Here is a 25,485-nt window from a genome sequence, read left to right as displayed (position 1 = left end):
AAAAGCAAACAAACAAAAAACTAAATGGTTTCCTTTCCGAGGGAAAAAAAGACAAAAGTCTCCAGCTTGTAGTTAAGTCACCTGCCCAGGATCCCACAGCCTGTGGGTAGCAAAGCTTAGACTTGAACTGAGAGAGCGGACTTTAAAGCTTGCCTCTGTTTCTACAGCCCATGCCCCCTTCCTGGTCTCACTCAAGGTTGACAGCAGTAATTTTTACATGCAGGCCTTGGTGGCCATTTCTCCAAAGGAAGAAATGGAGAAAGGACAAAAGAAAAATTGAAATTAAAGAAATTCAGAGAAAATTAGGGTCAGGTGTTAGGTTGTAGTCAAACTCCCCTCGATTGTGTTTCCCCCAAAAAATCCCTGGCAGTGCCTCTGAGTATTTCAGGACCACCTAGGGATCTTGATAAAAGACAGATTCAAATGGAGGCAGTCTGGAGTGGGGCCTGAGACCATTTCTGATAAGCTCCCAGGTGCTGCTAAAACTGAGGTTGTCTACTTTGTACATTTGTGTGTAAGAGAAATTATTGATAATGCAGGAAGCTTATTGTGCCCACAGCCTGGGCCGTCATCAGACCCGACAGCTCCAGTGCCATCCACTTAAGTGTTTTGGGATTTAATTTGTCCTGTTATCTAAGCTAATTAAGATTAAAACGTCCAAAGCTTCCATTTATTCCAGGGTATGCATTTTTAACTTTTTGTTGTTGTTGTTGTTGTTACTGAATAGCACAAATAAATAAAATTGTGCCAAAGGCTTTGAGATGCCCTTCTTTCAAAGTCAGTCTTTAATTATTGATGCTTTTATCAGGCTTTCTGAAAGGTGCCATGTTTCCTGAAGTAACTAAAGCTTGATGTGGCTTTACGTTATGATGGGAAATTAATAAATGAGTATGAGAACTGAGGAAATGAAGTGTGAAATTGTGTGGTATTTCAAAGTGTGAGCTGCTTTTGTGATCTATATTTTATCACATACTAGGTCACATTTGCTCATGCGTTTGCTCATTGGTCAGCAGGCCTGGAGGCTCTAGTTGTTTCTTTAAAACATCAGGGCCTGAAGGGTAGAGCTCTGTGCAGCTGCAACGCTGGCCAGGACTCTTTCATTTCATGGAGTGTTGTGCTGACTTGCTTCTGAGGAACAAGTTGATGCCTTTTTCTTTTTTCCTCCTCCCTAGAACAGTCCCTGATGGTGGAAATAATGACACACAAAGATGCCCTTGAGAAGCTCACTTTCTCGGTAGTCTCTTGTCTCCAGTTTCCTCCACTTCAGCCTCCACCCCACAGCCAGAACAGTCTACGACACCTCTGATCCCATCACCTACAGGATAAAGACCAGATATCTTGGCATGGATCCCAGGTCCTCTTGTGAATTGGTCCCTACCTTTCTCGCCTGCCTCATTTTCCGACCCTCCCACCCTTCCAGTGTTCCTCGAGCTCTGGCTATACTAAACTACTTGTAGTTCTTAGAACTCAGCTTGCTCACCGGCCTCAGGGTTGACCTATAAGCTCTGTTCTCTATTTGGGATGTTTATTCTCTCGTGGCCACCTGATGGACGGTTGATGCTAGCTCAGTCACTTCCTCCGTGAGCCTGCCTCAGTCAAGGCTGTTTGGTTTCAAGGAATAGAAACCCACTGAGGTGATCACAGACAGAAGTGTTTATATAAGTTGAGAAAAGTAGACCACTTCACGTTTTCCTGAACAGAGAAGGAAATGTGCTAGGATTTTGAGGTAGAACCCAGTTAGGACCCAAGGTTGCTCCTGTGGTGTTGCCTGGTTCCCGTCACTTCTGTGTCTGCTCCATTCTTCTCTTCTGATTTGTGAAGTCATGTTCCGGCTTCTCTTTCCTGTCACTTCAGCTTGCTAAGGGCTTTGCTGTGGCTTCTCCTGATGTCGTTTTGGCCCTTCAGCTAATATCTCATTTTTTGCAAAATCATTTTCAGGAAGAGATGTCTAGATTGGCCCAGTTAAGTCAAGTGGCTAATAAGCAACAGCTGAAGAATGGGTCCCACATTTCAGGGCTGGGGGTGGGGGTGTCCTGGTCCTGCTGCTCTGGTTCCACCACTCAGTGGCAAATGGCCCTTCCTCTTTCACCCAAGTCCCACTTTGTGAGCTCTTACACACAGTTTGACTTCCCTTTCACTCAAAGGGTATATGGTTCTGAGCTTTTTGGGCCTAGCATTTCAATTCATATGAAGAAGCCCTGGTTCAAATTCTAGGGTGGTTTTACCCTCTCATGGTTTTCTTGCCAAGTACAAAGAAGAAGTTGACTTTTTGGACTGGGTGCATGCTCTCACTGATATTATCTAAAATCTGGTGGTGCTGGCAGTGCAGGGGACTCAATTGTGTTTATTTGGGGGAGCAATTACAATTTAAAAGAGAGATTTTTTTTTTTTTTTTTTTTTTTTAGATCTCTTGCGCTATGAAAATGTATCTACTTGAGGGAGCTAAAGATAGCAAAATTACATTTAGGTTAATATCATTCAGCTCTCTAAACTTCCTGACTATTCCAGCGAGAGTGCTTTAGATGATAAGGGGCAAAGTTTTTCTGGGAACTTATTTAAGTGGAAATATCCTAAAGAAACTCAATTAAAGCTGAAATCACTCAGAGAATTATGGAGTTTTCTCTTTAAATACACACCGCATCCTACACATTCTTCCATAATGCCCCATTTTGAGAATTTGTCTTATAGAATACCGGTTCTATAATGGGGAAGATAAGAACATGGTGAAGATTTTATTGATTATTGGCAAGAAAAATAACTGTTTTTGAGGGGTTTATTCCAAATAGCCTGTGTGATCCTCTTGACAAACCTCTTACTTCATGCTGGGACTTGAAAAATATATAGAGTGATTTCCCACTGGGAGTGTCAGAAGGAGGAGAAGAAGAATTGGGTAAAATTTTTTGAATTATAAAATATGTTCTCTTTTTCTCTCTCCATTACTTTCCTTCTCTCTCTCTCTCTTTTATTCTTTATCCGGGAGCCATAGAACCTGCACGTGCCTTGTTTTTCTCACCTATAAGAAGAGGCTGTTGATGCCTGTCATCTTTACTTATCATGATTATTTTGGAGGGTCATGGGCATGTACCTTATAAACCGTTATGTTGTAGAAAGGTGAGACACTGTCAGGGTCTAGTATGTGCAGTGGGGGGAACAAAGATGCCTGACATGTGGCCCCTACCTCAAGGGTTAGCAATTAGCTTGGGAGTCAGGCAAATCTAGTCTCCTCATCCAAACAAGAGTCTAAGGATTTGGAGTAGGATCTGCTACCATTGTAAGCCCCCTCCTCCTGCCTCAGATGATTCTTATTATTGGATAGGTTTGGGAACTACTGAGGCAAGATTTGACTCTCATTTCCTAAATTCATGAAATGAGGGAAGAAATGCCTACCCCAAAGATTGTGATGGAGTATGAATAAGGGGACATTCCTGAAGGTGCCCACATGGTACTTAGAACATGATTTGATAGGTGCTTAGTGAATGGTAGCTCTCCTTCCTTTCCACAAAATGAAGAAAGAATTGATAGAACCTGAATGAAAGTACAAATGAAAGGGTCCTGGCAATTGAGAGCAGTGGGAAGAGGAGCTTGTTTCCACTTGGGAAGGAGAGAGGAGTTCCTTCTGCTGGCCTGTCACTATGAAGCCTGATGTGTGCAGCAGGTTTCGTGGGTAGGCTTTGGGATCTCCTGGTTCTACAAGACAGTGTTTCAAATCCTGCATTTTCATTGAAGAGCTGAGGGACCTGGAACATGTCAGTTTTCATGTTTATATACTAAGAATAATTAAAAAAAAAAAAAAAACCCTAACTCATAGGATTGTTGTGAGGCAGTAAAGCACTCATTCATTCATTCAACAAGCATTTTTGAGCATTTTGTCAGTTTTCATGTTTATATAGTAAGAATAATTAAAACTAAAACAAAAACAAACCCTAACTCATAGGATTGTTGTGAGGTAGTAAAGCACTCATTCATTCATTCAACAAGCATTTTTGAGCACCTGCTATCTGTCAGGCATTGTTCTGGATGCTCGGGATGTAGCAGTGAACAAAGCAGAAGAAGGCAGGAGAAGCAGAACACTGCCATATAGTCAGTGCTCAAGAAATGAGAGCCATTATTAGGCGCAGGGGCCACAGAATCAAAATCATAGGTCGGAGCTGAAAGGAGCACCAGAACTCCTGTGGGATGTTGTTGATGTTGCTCGTTGTATACACATTCGGTAGCTGTTGATGCACTGGAAGTGTGTACCATCATTTATTTTTTTCTAGAAGTAGTGATTGATTGATCACTGTGTGATCTGAGTACATGCTCCTATTAAATCCTTCTTGTGAGCCAAGGCTCAAATTTTGAAGCAGTTTGTGGTAGTTAGACTTGTAATCATTGACCCTAGGATATGATAAATTTAACAAGTCCCCATGATGTGCGTATGTATGTTTTGAAGGCAGGGCATTGATAAGGAAGAGGAAGGAGAGGACAGGAGTAAGGGTATATACCACCTTGACTTCATTCTCATTAGCTACAGTTGGTCAACAACCTGTTCATTATGATCAAGATTAACATATTAATAGATTGTGCTGACAGTTTTGTTCCTAGTCTCAGTCTATTGCTTATTTATTTTGCTGGAGACCCTCTTTGTATACACGCATTGATAGCGCATCAAAACCTTGCATCAGGGTTTTGGCAAAGTACCCAAAAGCCAGTTACTCCTTGTCAAAAGTGTTGTGATAACAGAAATAGTCAAGAGAAGCAGGCAGGAACGTTAAGATGGCAGGAAGAGAGATGCCATTGTTATATTTTAGAGGCATTGTTGTTGAGCACAAGTGCGTGCTGTCTTCATAAATTAGCAAAGCTGAGGATTAGCACTGAGCTTTTGTGAAAATTAGTGCTGTTTGTGCAGTTTATTGATGGTGTAGATGCTACACTAAAGATATTTACTGCTTTCAAAAATAAGAATTCTCTTTTTTAGTTCTATTTTTAGTCATTTATTTGGAGAAACAATTTTCTTCTCCTTAACATAGTTTCAGTTTGGGATAGAAATTTAAATCCATTTTTATCAAATTAGAGTCACTAATATACACACTATTTATTAGGAAAAAAAAGTGTTGCCTTCAGAGTAGACATATGTACATTAGCTTCTAATTAAAAGGTCCTTTGTCAGTAGTCCACCCCTCTGTACTTATCAGCTGTCAGAAGACCTATTTGGACTTATACTGATCTGTTTTTAACATTTGAGATTGTTAGACAAATATCCAAGTTTACCTTATGGTCATTTGACTAACAGAAGAATTTCCTGCCTTCCGGGAACAAAAATACTGAATGGAAAATTTTTTTTTAAAAGTGTGAAAAACAAATGGTGGCTTTTTTGTAATTCTGCAAGCTGGCGTACTCCCTGACATCTCATGTTTCTTGTGGTCCATGTGGAGCCTCTGCTCTTCCCAAGAGTGGAGAGAGAGCTACAAAGGCTCTACTCATCCTTGAAGATACTGTGATCTGGACTAAGGAGAGGTCAGGTGGAACTGAAGTGCACATGAGGCCTTCTCTTGTCATCTCGCTCTGTTTCAATCGCAGCCACTGACATCAAGAGATTTCAGTGTATCGTTATTGGAAGGGCAGGGGAGTGGGTATAGTGGACTGTGAGTAGAAGACTATCCAGTTGTCTGCTTTCCCTCATACATCAAAAGCCCACCTGTGCCCTCATGGTAGCCTCTGAGCTTTTTATTTTCGTCTATATCCCATATTTAGAAACAAGATGTAGAATCCTAGATTAGTGCAAGTGGAATGGTTTTCCCATACACGCCCCACACCCTGTGTGTTATAGGTCAATCTAGATGTGGTTGACCCAACAAAGTGAAGCCCTAAGGAAGAAAAGTCAAAGAGAGAGAGATTCGTGGAAATAACAGTCAGATCTTGATCCTAAATGGCTCTGAGGGGAGCCTGTTGGTTTTGGGATCTCACCATTATGGTAGCTTGTCATGCAGCAGATTTAAGATGATGGTCAGTTTTCTGCAAGATCCTGGAATGCCATGCCTGCTGCCGAGTGATCAAAACTCCCAGGCTATGGTTTCAAAATTGATCCTCACCCCACCTGCATCAGAATACACATTTCAGGGCCTTACCAAAAACTGTTAAATCTGGATCAGTAAATGTGTGCTCTGGAATCTACATTTTAAAAATAATCTTATTGAGAACAAGGAATTTAATTACAAAAAAATAATCAGTGGCAACTTTTTTTTTCTTTAAAAATTTTTTAATGATATCAAATTCTCAAAATTAATTTACCCACAGTTTACTTAATTTAAAAAAATATTTGTATATACTACTTGAAGCCAAACAGACACTATTGTGATGCATTTTTTAAATTGAATTTAATTTTTTTCATCCTGATGAATGTGCTCTTTAATCCTCATCCTCTATTTTGGTTATTGCCCCACCCGCCTCCCCTGTGGTGACTATGTTTGTTCTGTATGGTTAAGAGTCTGTTTCTTGGTTTGTCTTTCTCTCTTTTTTCCCCCTCTTTGCTCATTTGTTTACTCTAAAGACGTTTTGCACAGCGAAGGAAAAAAGCAACAAAACTATAAGGCAACCTACTGAATGGGAGAAGATACTGGCAAATGATATATCTGATAAATGGTTAATATCCAAAATATATAAAAAACTGATACAACTCAATACCTAAAAACAAATAATCTAACTAAAAATTGATTTAAAAAATCCAACTAAAAATGGCAGAAGGCAAGAACAGACATTTCTCCCAAGAAGACATCCAGATGGCCAACAGACACATGAAAAGATGCTCAACATCACTCATCATCAGGGAAATGCAAATCAAAACCATAATGAGATATCATCTTACACCTATCAGATTGGCTAAAATCAACAACACAAGAAAGAACAAGCGCTGGAGAGGATATTGAGAGAAAGGAACCCTGTTGTATTGTTGATAGGAATGCAAACTGTTGTAGCCTCTTGTTCCTCAATATAGAAGTTTCTCAAAAAAAAAATTAAAAATAGTACCTTACGATCAGTCATCACACTACTAGGTATTTACCCCCAAAATACCGAATCCCTAATTCAAAGGGATACATGCACGCATACATTTATTGCAGCATTATTTATAATAACCAAACTATGGAAGCAGTCCAGGTGTCCATCATAGATGAATGAATAAAGGAGATGTAGACACACACACACACACACACACACACAATGGAACATAGCCAGCCATAAAAAAGAATGAAATCTTGTCCTTTGCAACAATATGGATAAAGCAAGAGTGTATTATGCTAATCGGAGTCAGAGAAAGACAAATACTATATGAGCTCACTCATATGTGAAATTTAAGAAACAAAACAAATGAGCAAAGGAACAAAGAGACAAACCAAGAAACTGTAAACTATAAAGAATGAACTGATGGTTGCCGGAGGGAAGGTGGGTTGAAAGATGAGTGAAATAGATGAGGATTAAAGAGTACACTTACCATAAGGAAATAAAATTGTGTTAGTTTATTGTAAAGCTGGTGGTACAAGAAGAGGGGGTATATGAGTCTTAAATCCTTGTCTTCCGAAGTAAGTAGATAATAGAACTGTGAATCATTAAACCAGAACATTAACACATTTGGAAAATGTGGCTAAATACCAGAATACCAGAATAGCCTCCTAAGAGTTGAAAAAGAGTAGCATCTGAGGAGTAGGACTTGAGGTAGCTGGGCAGGTGACTGCTATTTTCATTGTAGGATTTCAGTACTAGTTCGACTTTTAACTATGTATGTCTACTACTTTGATTTTAAAAAGTAAAGTTTATTTCCAATTTTCTGAAACTTAATATATAACCAAATTTAAGTATGATAATTTTTCTCAAACTTTACTATGAGACCCTAGAGAACTGTGTGATGTATTTCTTTGTATCCCTTGTTCCCATTCATTTGCTTAACATTTATTGAGTTTGTCAATGTTGGAACAGGTAGGAGGAAGTTCCAGTCTGAGGGGATTGGGAAAACAAAACAAAACAAAAACAAAAAAACCCAACACACTTTTTTCTACCTGGAGATGAGTCATGAGGCCTTAGCAAACATAACGCATTGGGTAGGAGTAGGCATGGGAGTGTGATTGAAAATCACACCCTTTCTTCTCTGTAACTCAGATACAGGTCTTAACATCTACCCTACTGGGTAGCTGGGAAGGAATTAAATTAGCCCATTGAAATTACCTGGTTCTTCAGCTTTCTATTTATATGTAAATATTTGGGTAATTTCTAAATCCAAGTCTCTATAAGGGTAGCTGTTCCTTTTATTGCCCTCAACCTCCCTCAAGGAGGATCTTGGTTCAGGCTGTTGGGGAAGCCTCCCCCTGACACCACCTGTCACTGAGTAGAAGGGCTGTGAGTATTTCTCTCAGAAGGTAACACAGAAGGAAAAGAGGGAAAGAGAGTGGTGAATTACCACAATGGCTTTTAAAACTTGAGTTTGGGTTAACACAATTCACTGCTTATTCCCCTTTCATTGGTTAAAGGAAGTCACATGCCCATTTGGCGACCAGTCCTGGGTGATTTCCCCTTATGGCTACTGGTATCTACTTATCCCTATTTATGGCTTTTTTTTTTTTTTAACTATAGGTTTATTTTTATTCAAAAAGTTACTGCCTCAAGACATAAATATGGATCAGAAAACAGTACAATTCGGACAATAGAATGTGTAGGGCGACAGGTTAGAGTTATATATAAAACATTTTTAGCTGGTTGAAAACAAAGCTGTAAGAACTGGTTTCACAAAGAAGTAACCCTTTTAAAGAGTGAGAAAAAAGAAATCAACTTAGGTTTGAAATCATATATACAGTCCTCTCAGCAGTTCTAGTAAATGCAGTGGTGTGAAAAATACCATAGACGCTACTTTTTGCACATAACAGTATTTGTAGATGAAAATCTGTTAGACAAGTCTGGTTTCATTTGTTAATAACCATGATTTACTAAAACAATTGTATCATGATCTTTTAGGTAACCTATGGTTTTTGGTTACCACAACCCAATGTTTGTTGATGCTGACTCTAAGAACTAAGAGCTATAAGCTACCCAGCTGTGGGGAGCTGTGGTGTGTCTCCTTTAGAGCAGGTGTGGTTTCTACAAAATTCCGACTCAGGAAATTTTGATATGAAGAATTGAGAAAAAAGAATTGCAAGTGTAGATAAAAGAGCAGCAGTAGCCAAGGACTACCGTTAGGTCTTGGGTTCACAAAAATTAATTTGTAGGGCAAATATGAGGGGACAGGAACTTAAATTAGTAAGTCCCATTTTGGGAAAGCAAAAGGCAGGATAATTTACTGTTCGGATCAGTGTAGAGAAGTAGGAATGTGGGATGGAGAGAACTTGACAATAAGTATGTACGGAGAACTCCCCACAGTCAGATGCATTCTCCAGTTTATTATATGCATAAAGGTACAATTGCTTCTCCTTAGAATTTTTCCATAATTTTATTAATGTGGACTTTCTCCTTAGGAGAAGAATTCAGAAGGTTTCAGGAGTGAATGAAATACTTGTGTGTATGTATGTATTTTGATTATGTATTGGAACATATTGCATAATTAAACTTAAAAATTTTAATATTATCTTATTTGCTATATCCTTGGGGGATAATTGTAACTCAGTAAAGAATTTCCCCTCCAGTGTGTTTTTTTTTTACATAACAAAGGCTGCCTAAATGAACCTTTATCTCATTATAATGTAATGCCAATAGTGATTTAAATATCAAAATGAAAGGGAAATTTTATCACAGTTTTATTCTTTCAGGCAAATGAATACTGCTTAATCCATTTACTTTTCTAGTTTTAATACCAGCGTTTGGTTAAGATAAAGCCTACTGATAAAAAATACGTTGACCTCTTTGATAACAAGCAAATTTTTGATATTTTATGAGAAGATAACAAGACAATTACCAAGTTTCAGGAACAAGGACTAAAGCAGGCCATCTGAAAATGTTAATTTGGCTAAACCAGAATGAAACAGTTTATATTTTTTAATATCTTAAAACAATTCTGTGGTCTTAAGATCAAGAAAAGCCAGTGCATGTGAGTGCTATTATTATTTATGGAGGGAGAAATTTCAGCTTTTCTTTCTTAACCTTGACTTCATTAATCAAATATTTTAAAGTGTATTTTCCCATTGTTTGAATGAACTCCGCTCATGTTTAATAATACTATTCTTTTGCTTCTGTCATTCAACTTCTCTTTCATCATAGATAAGGATATCATGAAATAAAATGCTAATTCTATTATACCCAAAGAGCAGGAATCAGTACAGTTTTTTCCTAGGTGTATACCAGCAGGACCAGCCTGGGAACTGCCTTCCAGTTGGTATCCATCCCTGTATCAATGAAGCAGTTATCTAGCTGGCCATTATGATAGTGGGAATGACCAGCTGGTCAAGCATAGGCCATTAACTTTGAACACATTGATAGAGACATAAATTTCCCGGGAAATCATATTGAAAGATAAAATGGTCAGCTTCTTTTAAGTATATTCTGATATACCTCAGGACTGATTATGTGAACCACTGATTAGTTTATAGTTTTATTTTGTTAAAAGGTTTGATGATGCCCTTAATGTATTTTAAGGTAATAATAAATATGATCACTCTAAATCTGTAACTACTATACCTTTATGAATAGTGTATTTAAAGGCCTAAGGTCCGGCTTGTTTTTCTTTAAGTTGGCTTCTATTTTTACTAAATCTTTAGGAGTGTGCTATTTCAAGAGAGATAAATATTTTGGTGGGATTGCTTGACTGGCAGTACATTGTTTGCTATATCGATAGAGTTTTCCATATTGTCCTGAGTTGTATTATGACCAGTTTTTTTTTTCTTTTTTTCTTTTTTTATCTACATGATTTCTTTGCTATTTGAGAGACTTAACCTTATGGTCATAGAAATTCATTATAATGGGAAGCAGATTCTTAAGAAAATAAAATTTGTGCCTGTATTCCAGCTGTTAAAATTCCATTTCAAATGCTGAAAAAAAATGTTTCAAAAGAGCCATCTTCCAGAAAGTAATTCACATAATCCCTCTATTTAGGAATAAATATTGAATTCAGTAGAATCAAGTAAATAGTAGTAAACTTGATAACACATAAAGCATTTAATACTTGTGTAGTGCTTAGTAGTTATGCAGCACATTTCATCGTCAAAATGCCTTAGCAACAGTAAGTTAGGTTTCTTGTCAATACTCCTATAAAGAGATAGGCAAGCATTACTAACAGGAATCTGTCTCACTTAAATCCCTAGCACCTATTTGGGTCTACCATTTTATATTTATTTGTTCCCAGAAGAAAATCTAACTGCTTGTGTAATAAAAATTCATGTTATTTACCTCCACCACTGATTTCTTTGGACAGCTGGTTCTGCAAGCCTGCCTCTGTGTGGTTTCCTAAGTCATGCGACACAAACTCAAAGGCCATGACATACTGTACCTGTCAGAGCCTGTACCCAGTAAATGATTCCTAATAATCTCGACAGAACATTGGTAATTCCCTTGAAACATAAATGTTCTTCCTGATTACTGGAGCCCATTTCAAATGATTTAGGTTAAGATTTTAGTTCTTTTTTTGCTGAATGACAGAGTTACTATTTTTGCTTTTATTTTTCTTGTTGGGAAGAGTGTTTAAATTTGGATCTTTTAGCCCTATTTTTCCCCTGACTTTCCAAGTATAATTTCACAGTGTCTGCCATCTGAAGATGTTCTAGTACTCTGAAACTTTACTCAAAGATGATGTATAAGTACATTCAGAATGAACAGTGCAATATTAGAAAAATTTAAGAAAGAATTTTAAGTTTATCCATTGATAAAGCTGAACCTGAAACACTAACAAGGACTTATGTCTCTATGGCGCTTTTGTCATTTCAGAATTTGCTCAGATTATTGTGTTTCTCAAGGTAGCCATTTGATAGTGCGTTTATCAATTACCCCTTATTGGTACAGGAAGAAACCAAAATTCAGAAATGTGAAATGAATCCCTAAAATGGGACTTAAAACCACAACTTCTGATTTCAAGTGCAAGTCTCTACTCCCAATTTTACACCAGTGGTTTCCACCTTTTGACTCAGAGTCCACTGGAGGAGGGAGATTGGGGTGGAGCCTGGAATCACTGTTTGGAAGCAGGCGTTGTGTGATGTGACATTTCATGTCTTATGTGTACTATTGGTTTTAGTTATATGGGGGATAAAATACAAATTCACTGAGAAGCATTACTGAATCAGTAATGGTTTACTTAGCCTTTATATATTTTCTTAATAAACAAATACCAGACTTACTGTCTCTATCAAGTGTAGCCTGGAGTTTAATAGCTGCTATCTCTGAAATCAGCCATTGTCGATGTCAAGCAAGTTCCTTGACCTCTCCATGCCTCTATTTCCTCATCTGTAAAATGGAGATAATGCTCTAGTTCAAAGCATATTGTGAAAATTAAGTGAAATAAATAATACATGAGAAGTACTTAAAACACTGTCTAGCATATAGCAAGTGCTCAGTAATTGTTAAATATTATTTTTATCATTGAAAGTGTCATTATGATCATGGGTAGGTCCATAGAATGTTGTGATTTTAGAAAGAGGTTTTCTTACTTCAAAGATGGGAACCAGTTTTCCTTCTGATACTGTTGTGGGCCTCTTTATTTTGGTTAAAATTGGCCAATACAATTGGGCTATTTCACATTTTTCTGTGACTTAAAAACTCAACTTTAAGTTACAACATGACTCGAGATTAGAACATAGGACTTCCACAATGGAGAGAGAAGGCAAACAAAATCAAATGTGTGTGCTCAGGCCTCACATCCTTGGAGTAGGACCACCAGGACTCCACCCAGAGTGTTCTTTGCAGCCTGGAAGATCATGGGTCTCATCCTTTTTTAGCTTTCATTTTCAGGTCCAGAGTGTAGTGCAAATCACTATGGGAAATCTTGTAAAGAAGATTAAAAATGGGGGAAGAGCAAACTGGCCTCTAAGCATCTTGCTAAAATAAACCACTTCTTCCTAAGCTCAAGACAGCAAGAAAGAGTTTAAGAGCATTGAAATAAATTCACCACCTGTTTGTACAGCAGAATCAAAGAGTTCTAGCAAACATAAGAATGCTTTGATCCTTTGCAACCAGAAGAAAATTATGAAGCTCTTCATTGATAGTTCATGGAGAGTTTGGGGACACTGATCAAAGAAAACTATTATTATAGACTGGAAATTAAAATAACCTGAATATAAGCTACTTCGGTACATTATACTTCTTTCAATGGTGAATTGCATATTTAAAAATTCAAAGGCCCTGCTTACGATTAAGTTAAATGTTATTGTGACTTCTATGCCATAATATAAAAAAAAAAACACTAAAATGTTTTTAAGCAACTGTGTTCCTCTTGTTAGTGGCTTTCCAGTTACATAGTTGAGATGGGCTGACGGGGGCAGTGTGTAGTGGAGATTTGATAGAATCCCTCCAGGTTATTGTAAACTCAATTGAGCAGAATTATATAAATGAGAGAATGTTTTGGCATTGTTTTATAATCTTTATGAAAAATTCCCATAAGTTTTTCAATCGTATAATAGCATTATATGATTACAGAGTCCACTTTTTCAATATTGTAATTATAGAGCTGAGAGGCTTGAAGAGAAAGATAGCCAGACTTACGGAAGGGAACAGGATATGTTTGTGGGTATTTTATTGTGAGGACTTGGACATTTGAAATGGAAAACATGAGAATCATTTGGAGATTTGGTTCTGCTCTGGGAGAAAATGCTTCTTTGTGAGTATCACAAGAAGCAGAAAGATAAAGTTAAGTGTATTTTTTGAATGAGGATCTGGATATTTTCCTGTAGATTTTTTACTTATCAAGAAAAAAGAATACTTAATTTAAATGTATTTTTAGCATGTTCTGGCTCTGAGCCAGACTTCATGAGTAGTTAATAGCTCCTGCCTCTGAAGTCATCAGGAAGCATTTAACAAAATATGTAGTAAAGCGCTTTCGAAATAAGCAGGCTTAAGGATGTGGAATCAAAGAGGGAAAAAAAAAAAAATCCCTACAAAAGAGGACATCTCATTAAAAAAATGTGTTGATTATTGCAAGAAAGACAGGAGGAGAGGCAGATCCCAACCTTGAGACCAATTCCTTCTAAGCCCAAAGCCCAGCACTAGATATTTGCACTTAACTAGGGCTACCCTCCCAACCCCCATTCTATGCCAGCTTCCTCTTAAGAAGGTGAGAAAATAATAGTGCAAAGACCCACAAAGGAAGCAGTACAAGAGTAGGGGCAAAACACCTTTCAGAAGCAAAATCAGCGGGTCTTTCGGTGATCCACACTTTATTGAAAAACACCAGACAGTGGAGATTTAGTTGGTCTTGGGTATTCATTTCAAACTAGTTTCTGAGAAACTTCGCTGAAGAGGAAGAAGAGAGTTTGTTAATTTTTGAAGTGACCTACTGTGGAGATAGCCTGTAATCTTAGGCCTGCATCTCTGATTTACACCAGGAGTTCGGACAGAAATCACTGAGGGCTCTTCACCTTGCTAAGTGTCTCTGCAAGACAAGGCTGACACCCTGTTCCCTGTCACTCAGCAGGAATGTCTAAAGGAAAAAAGTGGTGATAGCTGCAGAAGTGCTTTGTGCTCTTTTTCTGAAACTAAATTCTACATGCTGTTCTGAGCTCATAAATAAATAAGATACCTGCTAGGCCAATGAGTAGCATACAAAGGAGCTGTTGTACGTCTCTGGCATCATCAGCAATGCCTTGCTCTGCGGGGCACTAGTGTCTTAAGAACTTCCCAGTTCAGTCCTTAGAACTAAAAGATGTGTGCTGATTGGAACTCAGGGATCTGTTTTATCTTATATTAAAGCATGCCAGCACTGACTTCAGATACATGTGTTATGAAGTAACATTTGTATTAGTCAAAGCTGAGAAATTTAATTAAGAATAATGTCTCTTGTTTTTTTTTTCCCCATGGAAGTATTTACAGGACTGAGCGATTTGATGACTAATGAACATATTTAAAGGGCATCTGGTACTGATCATGGAAACCAAAAAATAAAGTAAAATTTGTTCCTGTTGGCAACTTGCTATTCCAGTAGAATCATATGCTGAATGGTACTCCTGAGATTTTTTTAACATAAATATTCTATAGTTACCCAGCCAATTTTCACTTGCAAGGGGAAAATACTTCAAATTGGCTACATATTAAAAAAATGAGTCCCAAATAAATCCACGTGAAGAAAATACCACTCAATTTGGTATGCCTTGGTAATGAAGAGATCCTTAAAAAAGAAGGAAGGAAGGAAGGAAGGAAGGAAGGAAGGAAGGAAGGAAGGAAGGAAGGAAAAGAAAGAAAAGAAAGAAAGGAAGGAAAAGAAAAAAGCAACTACTATGTGTATATCAGAAAATGGCAAAATCTATGCTATGTGTAGGGTGAAGTGTACCTTCTTGCAGAGAAAGGGTATACCTCTGGGGCGCCAACACAGACGATTTGAGGGTACCGTTAGTAATGATAATGAGCAAGGCTGGACAGGTGTTAAAAACAAAACAAAATAAAGACCTCAATGAATACACAGACAACAACTGTACCTTGTGCTGGGTGGCAGTTAAAATAACCACTCCTAACTCTGGAAAACAAACAAGGGGTGGTGGAAAGGGAGGTGGGTGGGGGGTGGGGGTGACTGGGTGATGGGCACTGAGGGGGGCACTTGAAGGGATGAGCACTGGGTGTTATGCTATATGTTGGCAAATTGAACTCCAATTAAAAAATATGTAAAAAAAATAAAATAAAAAAATAAAAATAAAATTAAAAAAATAACTACTCTTGTCCTCAGGATCTGGGATAATAGGGAGCAGTGGGGACTGTGGCAATCTGCAGACTGCTGGCCCTGCCTAAAAAGGAAGACACTACTTGGCTCAGTTAATTGTTGCCATATGGAAATGTGGGTCCAATGATGCCAGATTTTACAGTTCTTCAGAAGACACTTTTTACGTGAAAGCTTTTCATTTTGAAATGTTTTCTCAGAATTCAGATTCAGTTGGGAAAAGTTCATGCAAGCCAAACAAAACCTACACTGGGGCCAGATTTGGACGTTAGTCATAAATCTTCAATTTGTCCTTCCTGAATTAGCTGAGTAATATTAGTAGGCTTGCAGAGGAAATATGAATGCTTCCTAATATGTGAATGAAAAAAAAAAAAAGACTAGGTTACCTTGATAACTGAATAGTTAAGTGTGGCGTCAAATTGCCCGTGTTAAATCCCAGCTACGTACCCTGGGCAAATTACCAGTTCTCTTTGTGTCCAGCTTCTACTTTGTAGAATGGGAATAATAATGGTGTGAACTTCATTTGAGGATTCAGTTGAGCTTTATTATTAGCACAGTGCCTGTCATGTAATAGTTACTCAAGAAACATTGGCTATTATTTTATAATAAAATGATATTCAGAGGACTTGCCCTTTTGCACTTGAAGAAAACACCACCTGTGAATAGAGAGAGTCTTTTTTATGTTGAAAAACAGGGGCTGAGAGAATATATTCCGGAGTCAACAAGCCAGGATCTGAATCCTTACTCTACTGCTGAGGAACCAGAACAAGTTAATTATTTTTCTAAGGCTTAGGTCCATCATCCATAAAATGGGAATAGTAGCCTGTGCTTCAAAGTCATAAGAATTCAGTGAGATAATATGTATAAAATCAACCCCTGGCACATAGGTCAATAAACATTACTTGCTTTTTTGATTGTTATTTTCGAAGTTCCATATCTGCAAGTTTTTTGGCAATTTATGCCTCATATATATTTGAAGGGAATTGCATGACATTTGATTTACAAATTAAGCTTCATCTTAATGAGCCATATGACAACACTGATCCTCAACCTAGGTGATTTTTACCTTCCAGAAGACACTTGGTAGTGTTCGAGACATTTTTCTTGTCCACGACTGAAGGAAGTACAGCTGGAATATAGTGGGTAGAGTCTAGAGATGCTGCTGAATGTCCTGTAATGCACAGGCCAGTCCCCTGCAACAAAGAAGTATTTGGCCCAAACTGTTGCTGGTACTGAGCTGGAGAAACCCTGCATTACAGCTATAAAACCACCATAAAATTTAGTTCGTAAGGTGATTGCCAAGAAAGGAGAGTCATTTGTTTTTCAAAGCATCACCTAGCTCAGATAGAAATTAACATGTAAATTGAAATATATAGCTTCACATCCAATAAAATATTTTATAATGCATATCTACATCCATATGTGTATCTGTATTTTTCTGATTACAAAAAGTAATACAAGCTTGTAAAAATTAAAAGACAGCAAAAGCATATAAATGGAAAGTGAAAGTTTACCTTTCCCCCCCACTTATCCCCGTAGAAAAACCATTGGAAATCCAACGGAGTCATACTACTTCAGATTTATAAATATATGTGTATACTGTTTTATAATGTGATTTCTTTTCTCTTTCTGGACATTCCAGTCCTACAGCTGTTATGTGGGGCTGAGCAGGATAGGCATTCAGGAAGGGCAGCCGGGCATAGGGTGTGGAACGCACCTCGGGTTAGGAGGGCATCAGTGTGGAGCATGGGACGGGATGTGTCATAGTCCAAATGAGGTAAAGAAGGCATCCGTGTGTGGGGACAGCCCACTGTAGGATGTCAGCAAAGTCCAAGGGGGAATGAGGAGCACAAAGACAAAAGCCTCATGTGGGGTTTTGAACCCAGATGGGAGAAAGGGCCAAAAAAGCCAGAAAGTGCTGAAGGGATGATGGGATGTGTCAGAAAGATGCAGAAGCTACCTTCAAGAGGCCGCAACTGAGACAGTTGGAGCATCAAAATAAATAGTGTAAATACATGGAGTTAGTAAGAGATTAAAACCCACTGAATAAAGAAACAATGAGTCCCTAATGGTGTAATAAATAACTGAATAAAATGAAAGTCGACTAAGAATTAGAATATTTAGGGATATTTAGGGGCGCCTGGGTGGCTCAGTGGTTGAGTGTCTGCTGGCGGCTCAGGTTGTGATCCCAGGGTCCTGGGATTGAGTCCCATAGCGGGCTCCCTGCAGGGAGCCTGCTTCTCCCTCTCCCTGTGCCTCTGCTTCTCTCTGTGTGTCTCTCATGAGTAAATAAAATCTTAAAAAAAAAAAAAAAGTGAAACATTAAAAAAAAAAAGAATTAGAATATTTATTAAGTCAAAAATGACTTTTCCATCAGAAAAACATTAGCTACCAAGGGAAAAATGATATCTTTATAGTGGAAAAGCCTGGAAGACACCACCTTAATCAAAAGATTAAAATTAACATCAGTAATGGAACAAATCAGAATTGCATGCCACCTCATGAGATGCTGTTGTAGCCAGGCTTTGAGAAGATAATCCTTGCCTCTCGGTTTTCCTGCCCTTGGGTCGCCTTTGTCCACGCTAGTGGGGCTGACCTGGTAACACAGCATGTTATAGAAGTGATGGCATATGACTACAGATGCTAGAGGCTAAAAGACCTTGCTCACTCTGAGGGAAGGCAGCTGCCGTGCTGTGAGGGTCCTTAAGTCGACTTAGAGAGAGGGCTACAGAGTGAAGAGAAGCTGTTTCTGGCAACAGCCAGCGCTGACTCACCAGCCCTGTGAGTAGGCCACCTTGCAAGCAGATCCTTCAGCCCCAGTCAAGCCTTCAGATGACCGTAGCCCTTGCCAACATCTTGATTGCAACCTCATGAGAGAATCACCCAGCCAACCTTTTTCTTGTCCACATGCACAGAGACCATTTGAGGTAATCTTTGTTGTTTTCAACTACTATGTTTTGGGATGATTTGATATGTGGCAAAGGACAACGAATACAGAAAATTGAGAAGAACATAGCATTACTTCTGTGATATTCCTCCCAGAGAGGCATACCCTGAATCTAGTCCTTCTGAAACAGAAAACAAATACTAATTAAGAGGCATTCTACAGAAACAACTGGCCTGCAGTCTTAGAGTCAAGGTCAGAAAAGATAAAGACGGAACGAGAAACTTGGAATGAAGGCAACTAGACACGCAACAACTTTACACACAACGCTGGATTCTGAACTAGATTCTTTTGCTATAAGGGATATTGTAAGGCTAGTTGGCAAAGTTTGGAGCCTGAGGATTGGATGGTAGTAATGTGTTAATGGAAATACGTTTATTTTGATGGCTATCTTATGATTGTGTAGTGGAATATAATTTAGGAAATGCACACTGAAGTGTTCAGGGATGATGAAGCACCACATCAGCAACTTACTCTCAAATAGTTACAGAAAAAAAATTCTTTGTACTTGGAACATTTCTGTAAGTTTGAGATAGTTTAAACATGGTTTTTTTTTTTTAATTATGGAAGAAGAAAAAACATTATGTCCTCGAATATGACCTTTCCTACAGAAAAGAGACGCATCTTGTCCTTTTTTAAAGCGATGCATAGGATTCAAGTTTTTATATCCAAAAAAAATTTCTTGCCAATCTCCCATTGATGAGCATCTCAATTGATTCCAGTTCTTTGCTATTATGAACAAATGGTTCTTTATTATTATAAACAGTGTCAGTAAATATCACTTTAAACACTTTATCAATTTTTGCCTAAGAATAAATCCCTAGAGTTGAATCGCTATGATATGCAGCCTTTCATCGGTTTAATCATAAGTCATTGTAGGAAACCACATAAAATCGCCTTAAAGGAAGATGAAATTTATCATTTGGTAGTTATTTCCATTGTTTTTTTTTTTTTTCCCTCCCACTAGAAAGTAAAGACTGAGAACTCTCTCTCTTGCTCCTCACCATCCCTAGCATTAATATACACTTAGGCACTCAATAAATACTTGTTGCAAGAATAGTAATAGCGAACATGTATTATGTGTCTGATACTGTTCTAAGGATATGAATGCATGCACTTCTTGTAACAGCCCTACAGGTGGTGGGATCATTCATTTTACTTTTGAGGAAATTGAGGCAAAGGGAGACGAGGCACTTGCCCAGTTTCACAGGGCTATTCAGGGATGGAGCCAGGCGTCCGGGCAGTTTTTCTTTGGCTTACAAGCTCTCAGCCACTATGCTATCTTGATTCTCTCTAGTTGAATAAATGAATTTATGAATTAGTGACCAATATAGTTATTTGATTCTTTGATCAATTACAAATTTCAACTACCTTCTTTTAAAAAAAAAAAAACAAAACGAAAATTGAGAGGAATGGAATGCTTGCTTCATGAAAGCCAAATTAGTTTTATGGTCCTCTGTACTAGGCTGTACTTACTACGTAATATTACTGTTCCTGAAAATAATACCTGTACTGCTATCAACTATACATCATCCTTCCTAAGAATTTGTGGATGTAGAAACAATTTTTGCTTTGTATTACAAATGAAATAGTAAATCTGCACTTGCCCACTACTTGGGCTCTATCACTTGGGCTCCTCTGCCCCTGCCGTTCCCTGAACCTGAAGTATACACTGCTCATCTCCCATGGTGAAAACCCAACCCTCCTGCTTCCACTGACAACCACTTTACCATTTTCTTTTTCTTACTTTCCTCTTGAAGGTTAAAATGATCTTTTCTTCCTCAAAATCCCAAGTCCTTTATATAGTACTGGAGTGTAGGAATACTACATTCTAAACATAGTTTCTATTAATTGTGTTAAGTCCTCATCTCCCTTAATAGACTATATTCCCTTTCAGTTTAATTCATTTTCTAAAACCCAACAATATTTTGAACAGAATACGATACGACGAAATAGGTTTTTTTGGGTGAGGGAGTGGATTATCTCAAGGAACTGTATTTTGAATTTTTAAAATCCTGAGTCAATTGGCCACTAAGATTTGAATATTGCATATTCCACAATGATCAAGAACTATAACAAATGAAATGGTGACTCATGATTTTTTTTTTCCTATGGTGATTGGTATTTTGTCTTTAGTTTACAAGGCATGGAGCACCAAGAAGCAAAATTAGCTTTCATTTCATTTCATAGGACCTTCTGTTCAGCTCATGGCTGTAAATATCAACTTTGCTTCTACCCACAACTTCAGTTCTTTATCTCTTAGTGGGTGTTTTAGGGACATCAAAGGTAATAAAATCAATCCGAGATAAGTGGGATATTTTTTTCAAAGGCTAGTGCTTAAGGATGTGTTCCTGTTAGAGAATTTTAATACTAAATTTGTTTCAAGTGTTTGGTCTAATACCGTATCTCCCTGCCAACTGGAAGGACTGTCCTTGAATCCCGTTCTGCATGAAATAATAAAATATAATCCCTTCTTCACATATATTAGAAAAAAAAAGGAAAAGAACTTCAGGGAATGTGAGGTATTGTCATGAGACAGGATTATATTTTGTCGCAAAGGCAATAGTATAGCCTTCAGGCCAGTTGTTTCTCTTCCCCTACAAGGACTTCTTTCTTTTACCCACAGGATTCAGACAAAGTTGAAGGTTTTTGTTGCTGGAAGCTCAAAGAGCAAGCCAAAGACAAAATTCAAACAGATATCATCAGTCTTTTAAAAATGCCATTGCTTATGTAAATTAACTGTGGTCTTTGGGAGCTGGTGGGCCCAAGCACCCTTGGATTGGTTGGATAGTCAGTCATGTGTTATTTGTATTTGATGTAAGGCTTGTTTCTCCTAGAAAGCATTGACCATGAAGTTTTTTTAATTTAATTTAATGTTCATGCTTTTTTTTTCTTTGCATATTTGTTTATTTTAGATTAGCCTCAATATACTGTGAATTCCAAAAGATATTTTAGAGGCTAATGTATTATTATGATGCACTTCTGTATGATCTTCCTGATTTTTGGTTTTTACTTTTATTCCCCTGGCTAAGGCATTTATTTGAGATTCCTCAAATCATGGTTAATTATCATTAGTGAATGAAATAAAACTTTCAGACATATGGTTCTTTGAAACTATTTTCATATTATGAATGATACATCCTAAAATAATATTTTGTAACTAAAAGTCACAAACTTGATAAGTAGCCTGAAGCATATTCCGAAAAATAGTCAAGTCAAAGCGAGCCTATTTCAAAATTTAGCTTCCTTGAATCTTCTAAAATCCTGAGTTCTGCATGGCTTCTCATGTATGTTAAATTCTTGATCATACCTTTTGTAGATAAAAAATTCGTTTGGGGGCCGGCCGAGCTGCTTGCTCCCCACTGTTTGTAATTGCATTGCATCCGGAATCTCCAAACTTTATTCAGCAAAGACTCTCTTTGGGGATGCATGTGCAAGAAATTATTACTTTTGGGTATCCAATAAGGATTTTTAAGTAGGCATTTACATGCCAGATACCACATTAGCTGTAGGTCCTGGACCTGTTTTAAAATCATCCTGAGAATCCCAGAGACCACTTCTTGGGTGATGATCCTTGACCGGGGGAGGGGCCTTTCTCCTTAAATCTGCGGCGCGGCCGGTGCACGAGTGTGAACCCGCCTGTGTTCAGTCTTTTTCGGTTTGGTCACTGTTGAGCGCAAGGGCTCCGTCTCTGCCCCCCTTGGTTGTGGGGTCCCCCCCCCCCCCCCGGCCCCGCGCCTGAGTCTCTCGCGTGCAGAACTTTGCGTCGAGCGGAGGTCCTGAGTGCGGTTTGGGTGCCGGGAGGGGGGAGGGAGGAGGAGGGGGAGGAGGAGCGGGAGGGCGGGAGGGCGGGAGCGGGGAGCCGGGCAGTGGAGCGCGGGGGGCGCGGGGCGCGGGGCGCAGAGGCGCAGAGGCGCCGCGTGGTAGCCATCCGTTATCCGCTTCTGTTTTGCAGGTTCCGAGCGATGCCCGACGCGGGTGGGAGCGAGAGCCCGCGCGCTCCCCGGCGGGCCTGAGCCCTGAGGGTGGCGCGCGGCCCCGGAGGCGGCCCCGGCCCCGGCCCCGGCCCCGGCCCCCGCGCCCCGCGCCCCGCGCCCCGCGCCCCCGCCGCCGCCATGGGCCGCCCCCCGCGCCCGCTGCTGCTGCTGCTGCTGCTGCTCCTGCTCCTCGGCCTCGCCCGCGCCCTCGGCTTCCGGGGCCCGCTCTCCGTGTGGAAGAGGTGGGTGCCCGCGGCTCCCCCGACACCCCCCACCCCGGCGCACCCCCGACCCCGGACCCCGACCCCGAGCCCGAGCAGACCTCGAGCCCGGACCCTGACGCCGAGCAGACCCTGGACCCCCGACCCCGAGCAGACCCTGGACCCCCGACCCCGACCCCGAGCAGACCCCGAGCCCGAGCCCGAGCCCGAGCAGACCTTGAGCCCGGACCCTGACGCCGAGCAGACCCTGGACCCCCGACCCCGAGCAGACCTCGGACCCCGAGCCCGAGCAGACCCCGACCCCGACCCCGACCCCGAGCAGACCCTGGACCCCCGACCCCGAGCAGGACCCCGAGCCCGGGCGGACCCCAGACCCCGGACCTCGAGCCCGAGCGGACCCCGACCCCGAGCCCGGACCCCGAGCAGACCTCGAGCCCGAGCCTGACCCCGGACCCCGACCCCGAGCCCACCCCGGACTCCGAGCCCGAGCACACCCCGAGCCCGGACCCCGAGCCGACCCCGAGCCCGACCCCGGACCCCAACCCCGAGCCCACCCCGCACCCCGAACCCCGAGCCGAGCCCGAGCCCGGACCCCAGAACCCAAGGAGCCCGGACCCCGACCCCGAGGAGCCCAGACCCCAACCCCGCCCCCCACCCCCGGACCGAACCCGGGACCCGGAGGAGCCTGGGCCCCGACCTGGACCCCGAGCAGACCCCCGACCTCGACCCCGAGCCCGAGCCCGAGGAGCCCAGACCTTGACCCCCCGCCCCCCCCGACCAACCCGGGACCCGGAGGAACCCGGACCCCGACCCCGACCCCGACCCCGACCCCGAGGAGCCCGCCCCGCCCCCAGCCGCGTCCTGCGGCCCGCGCCAGCATCCTGGACTTTCGGGGCTCCCCCTGGCGCCCCCCGGAGGGGTACCCCGTACCCCGTACCCGGTGGGGAGCCCCTTGCAGAGCGGCCCGCCCTGCGGAGCCCAGCTGCCCGGCCGTCCCGAAAACTCCCATTAAAGTTGCGGTTTCCCGCGCTGTCCGCTCCCTGCTGGGTCCTTCAGGCCCGAAGCAGCTCCAGGGATGAAACAGCGACACCGATACGCGGTGGGGGAAGGCGATGGGGGGCCCCGGGAGAGCTGGGAGGGACCCCTGAGCGGGGCGCACGCTCCTCCTAAGCACCCTATTAAGTATTCATGTGCTTGGACATTTGTAATTCACACAGCAGGCCCCCGGCCCCCCGCCCCCCCCAGCTCTGCCTACTAGCGATATTGTGGGTGTTTTGTTTCTGGTTAGTGATGCTGGACACTTAGGAAATAGTTATAAAAATCTCCCTGGGCTTTGGTTAAGGTTTATGCCATTAGAAAACTGGCATGCCTGTGTTAATTTCTAATTTACCAATATTGCATTTTCATCAAATAGATGTGGACAAGCTTTTACTGAATCGAGTTTTAAATAGAGCCTGCCTGCTTGCTTTGGTGATATTTTGCTTCCAAGTTGGGCATACGTGGCTCCTAGACTAGAAAATGCAATTCTGAGGGTTTAGAACATTATATAGTCATTATATCTTGTAGAGATGTGTTTGGATCTAAAGCGATAATCTTTCATCTAAAGGTCTTAGGATTCTTTTTTTTTTTTTCCTTCTCGTGTTAAGATTCCATTATGTAAGTTCAAGGATATTGAAACATTCCTCTTTTTTAAGGTTTAAGGAAAATACCAGGTCATTTTCCAATGAATGTCTTGGTACCACCAGACCAGTAATTCCTATTGATTCATCAGATTTTGCATTGGATATTCACATGCCTGGAGTTACACCTAAACAGGTGAGAGGAATTTTCTATTTCCTTATCCCTTGTTCTGTGTACTGTGATTGAAGCGGGGAAACTGCATTTACCGGGGTAGTAACTTCTTTGAAAGTACGCACTTGCTTTCAGGACTCCTCAGATAGGACCAGAATAATTGAATTTCTATAAAGAGGAGTAACTCTTTCAAGGTAAATCTTTCCTTTTAAATTTCTTGTTAAAACATTTACTCATACTATTATTTGTGTTTTGAAATGGAACCTTGGAAATCCATGTTTTGGAACTCTCAGTGGACTAATAGCCTTTGTAATACGGCGCGTAAGGATGTATTAAAATATGAAAAATTATTCTAATAAAGGGAAATGATATTGAGCAGCTGCATCTGAGAAATACCCTTCTATCGCAGCCACAAATTGAGAAATAAAAGCACGTGTTTACTGCCAAGAATTTGACAAACAAAACATTGCACACTTTTAAAACTTATGAAAAACTCTTCAGACAGGTGGTCGATTGTGAGTTTTCTTTGGTGTGTTTTGCTTGTTATATATAAGAGGTCTATTTTGAAGAAATAATTGGCAGAGCTCATACAGTTGTGACCTACAGAGCATTTTGAGGAGAACTAGGTTGTTGCTAAGGCTTTCCCTGTCTTAGAAGAAGCTCGAACTCACTGCTGTCATGTGTGCAAGGTGTTTCATTAAGCATAAAAAGGCCAGAATTAATTACGCTTTGCAGCCAGGCACTGCAGGG

The 25,485-nt window shown here is 40.6% G+C and overlaps 2 protein-coding genes across 16 annotated transcripts in view; both read left to right on the top strand.

Moving 5' to 3' along the window:
* LOC144292608 (uncharacterized) overlaps positions 1 to 22,815 on the top strand; it is a 125,688-nt gene extending 102,873 nt beyond the window's left edge. Inside the window, exons 3-4 of one of the 4 annotated variants that reach the window (XR_013359996.1) lie at positions 1,173 to 1,354; positions 22,702 to 22,815. Coding sequence is in view for 1 of the 4 variants with exons in the window: in XM_077863257.1 (XP_077719383.1) it covers positions 22,702 to 22,769 (68 nt within the window). In the remaining 3 variants the exon portion in view is untranslated. The remainder of the gene's footprint in view (positions 1 to 1,172; positions 1,355 to 22,701) is intronic. The other 3 variants (XR_013359998.1, XR_013359992.1, XM_077863257.1) reach the window with 3 other exon arrangements.
* A 10-nt stretch (positions 22,816 to 22,825) lies between these two features.
* Positions 22,826 to 25,485, top strand: part of PAM (peptidylglycine alpha-amidating monooxygenase) — a 149,822-nt gene continuing 147,162 nt past the window's right edge. For all 12 annotated transcript variants that reach the window (XM_077863244.1, XM_077863236.1, XM_077863227.1 and 9 more), the window contains exons 1-2: positions 22,826 to 22,965; positions 24,639 to 24,759. In XM_077863244.1, coding sequence (XP_077719370.1) covers positions 22,862 to 22,965; positions 24,639 to 24,759 — 225 coding nt within the window. In that variant the 5' untranslated portion in view covers positions 22,826 to 22,861. The remainder of the gene's footprint in view (positions 22,966 to 24,638; positions 24,760 to 25,485) is intronic.

This window comes from Canis aureus, chromosome 2, assembly GCF_053574225.1.
Source record: "Canis aureus isolate CA01 chromosome 2, VMU_Caureus_v.1.0, whole genome shotgun sequence".
Taxonomy (NCBI): Eukaryota; Metazoa; Chordata; class Mammalia; order Carnivora; family Canidae; genus Canis; species Canis aureus.
Note: the sequence above shows the minus strand (reverse complement) of the source record. Positions and strands in the feature narration are given on the sequence as shown.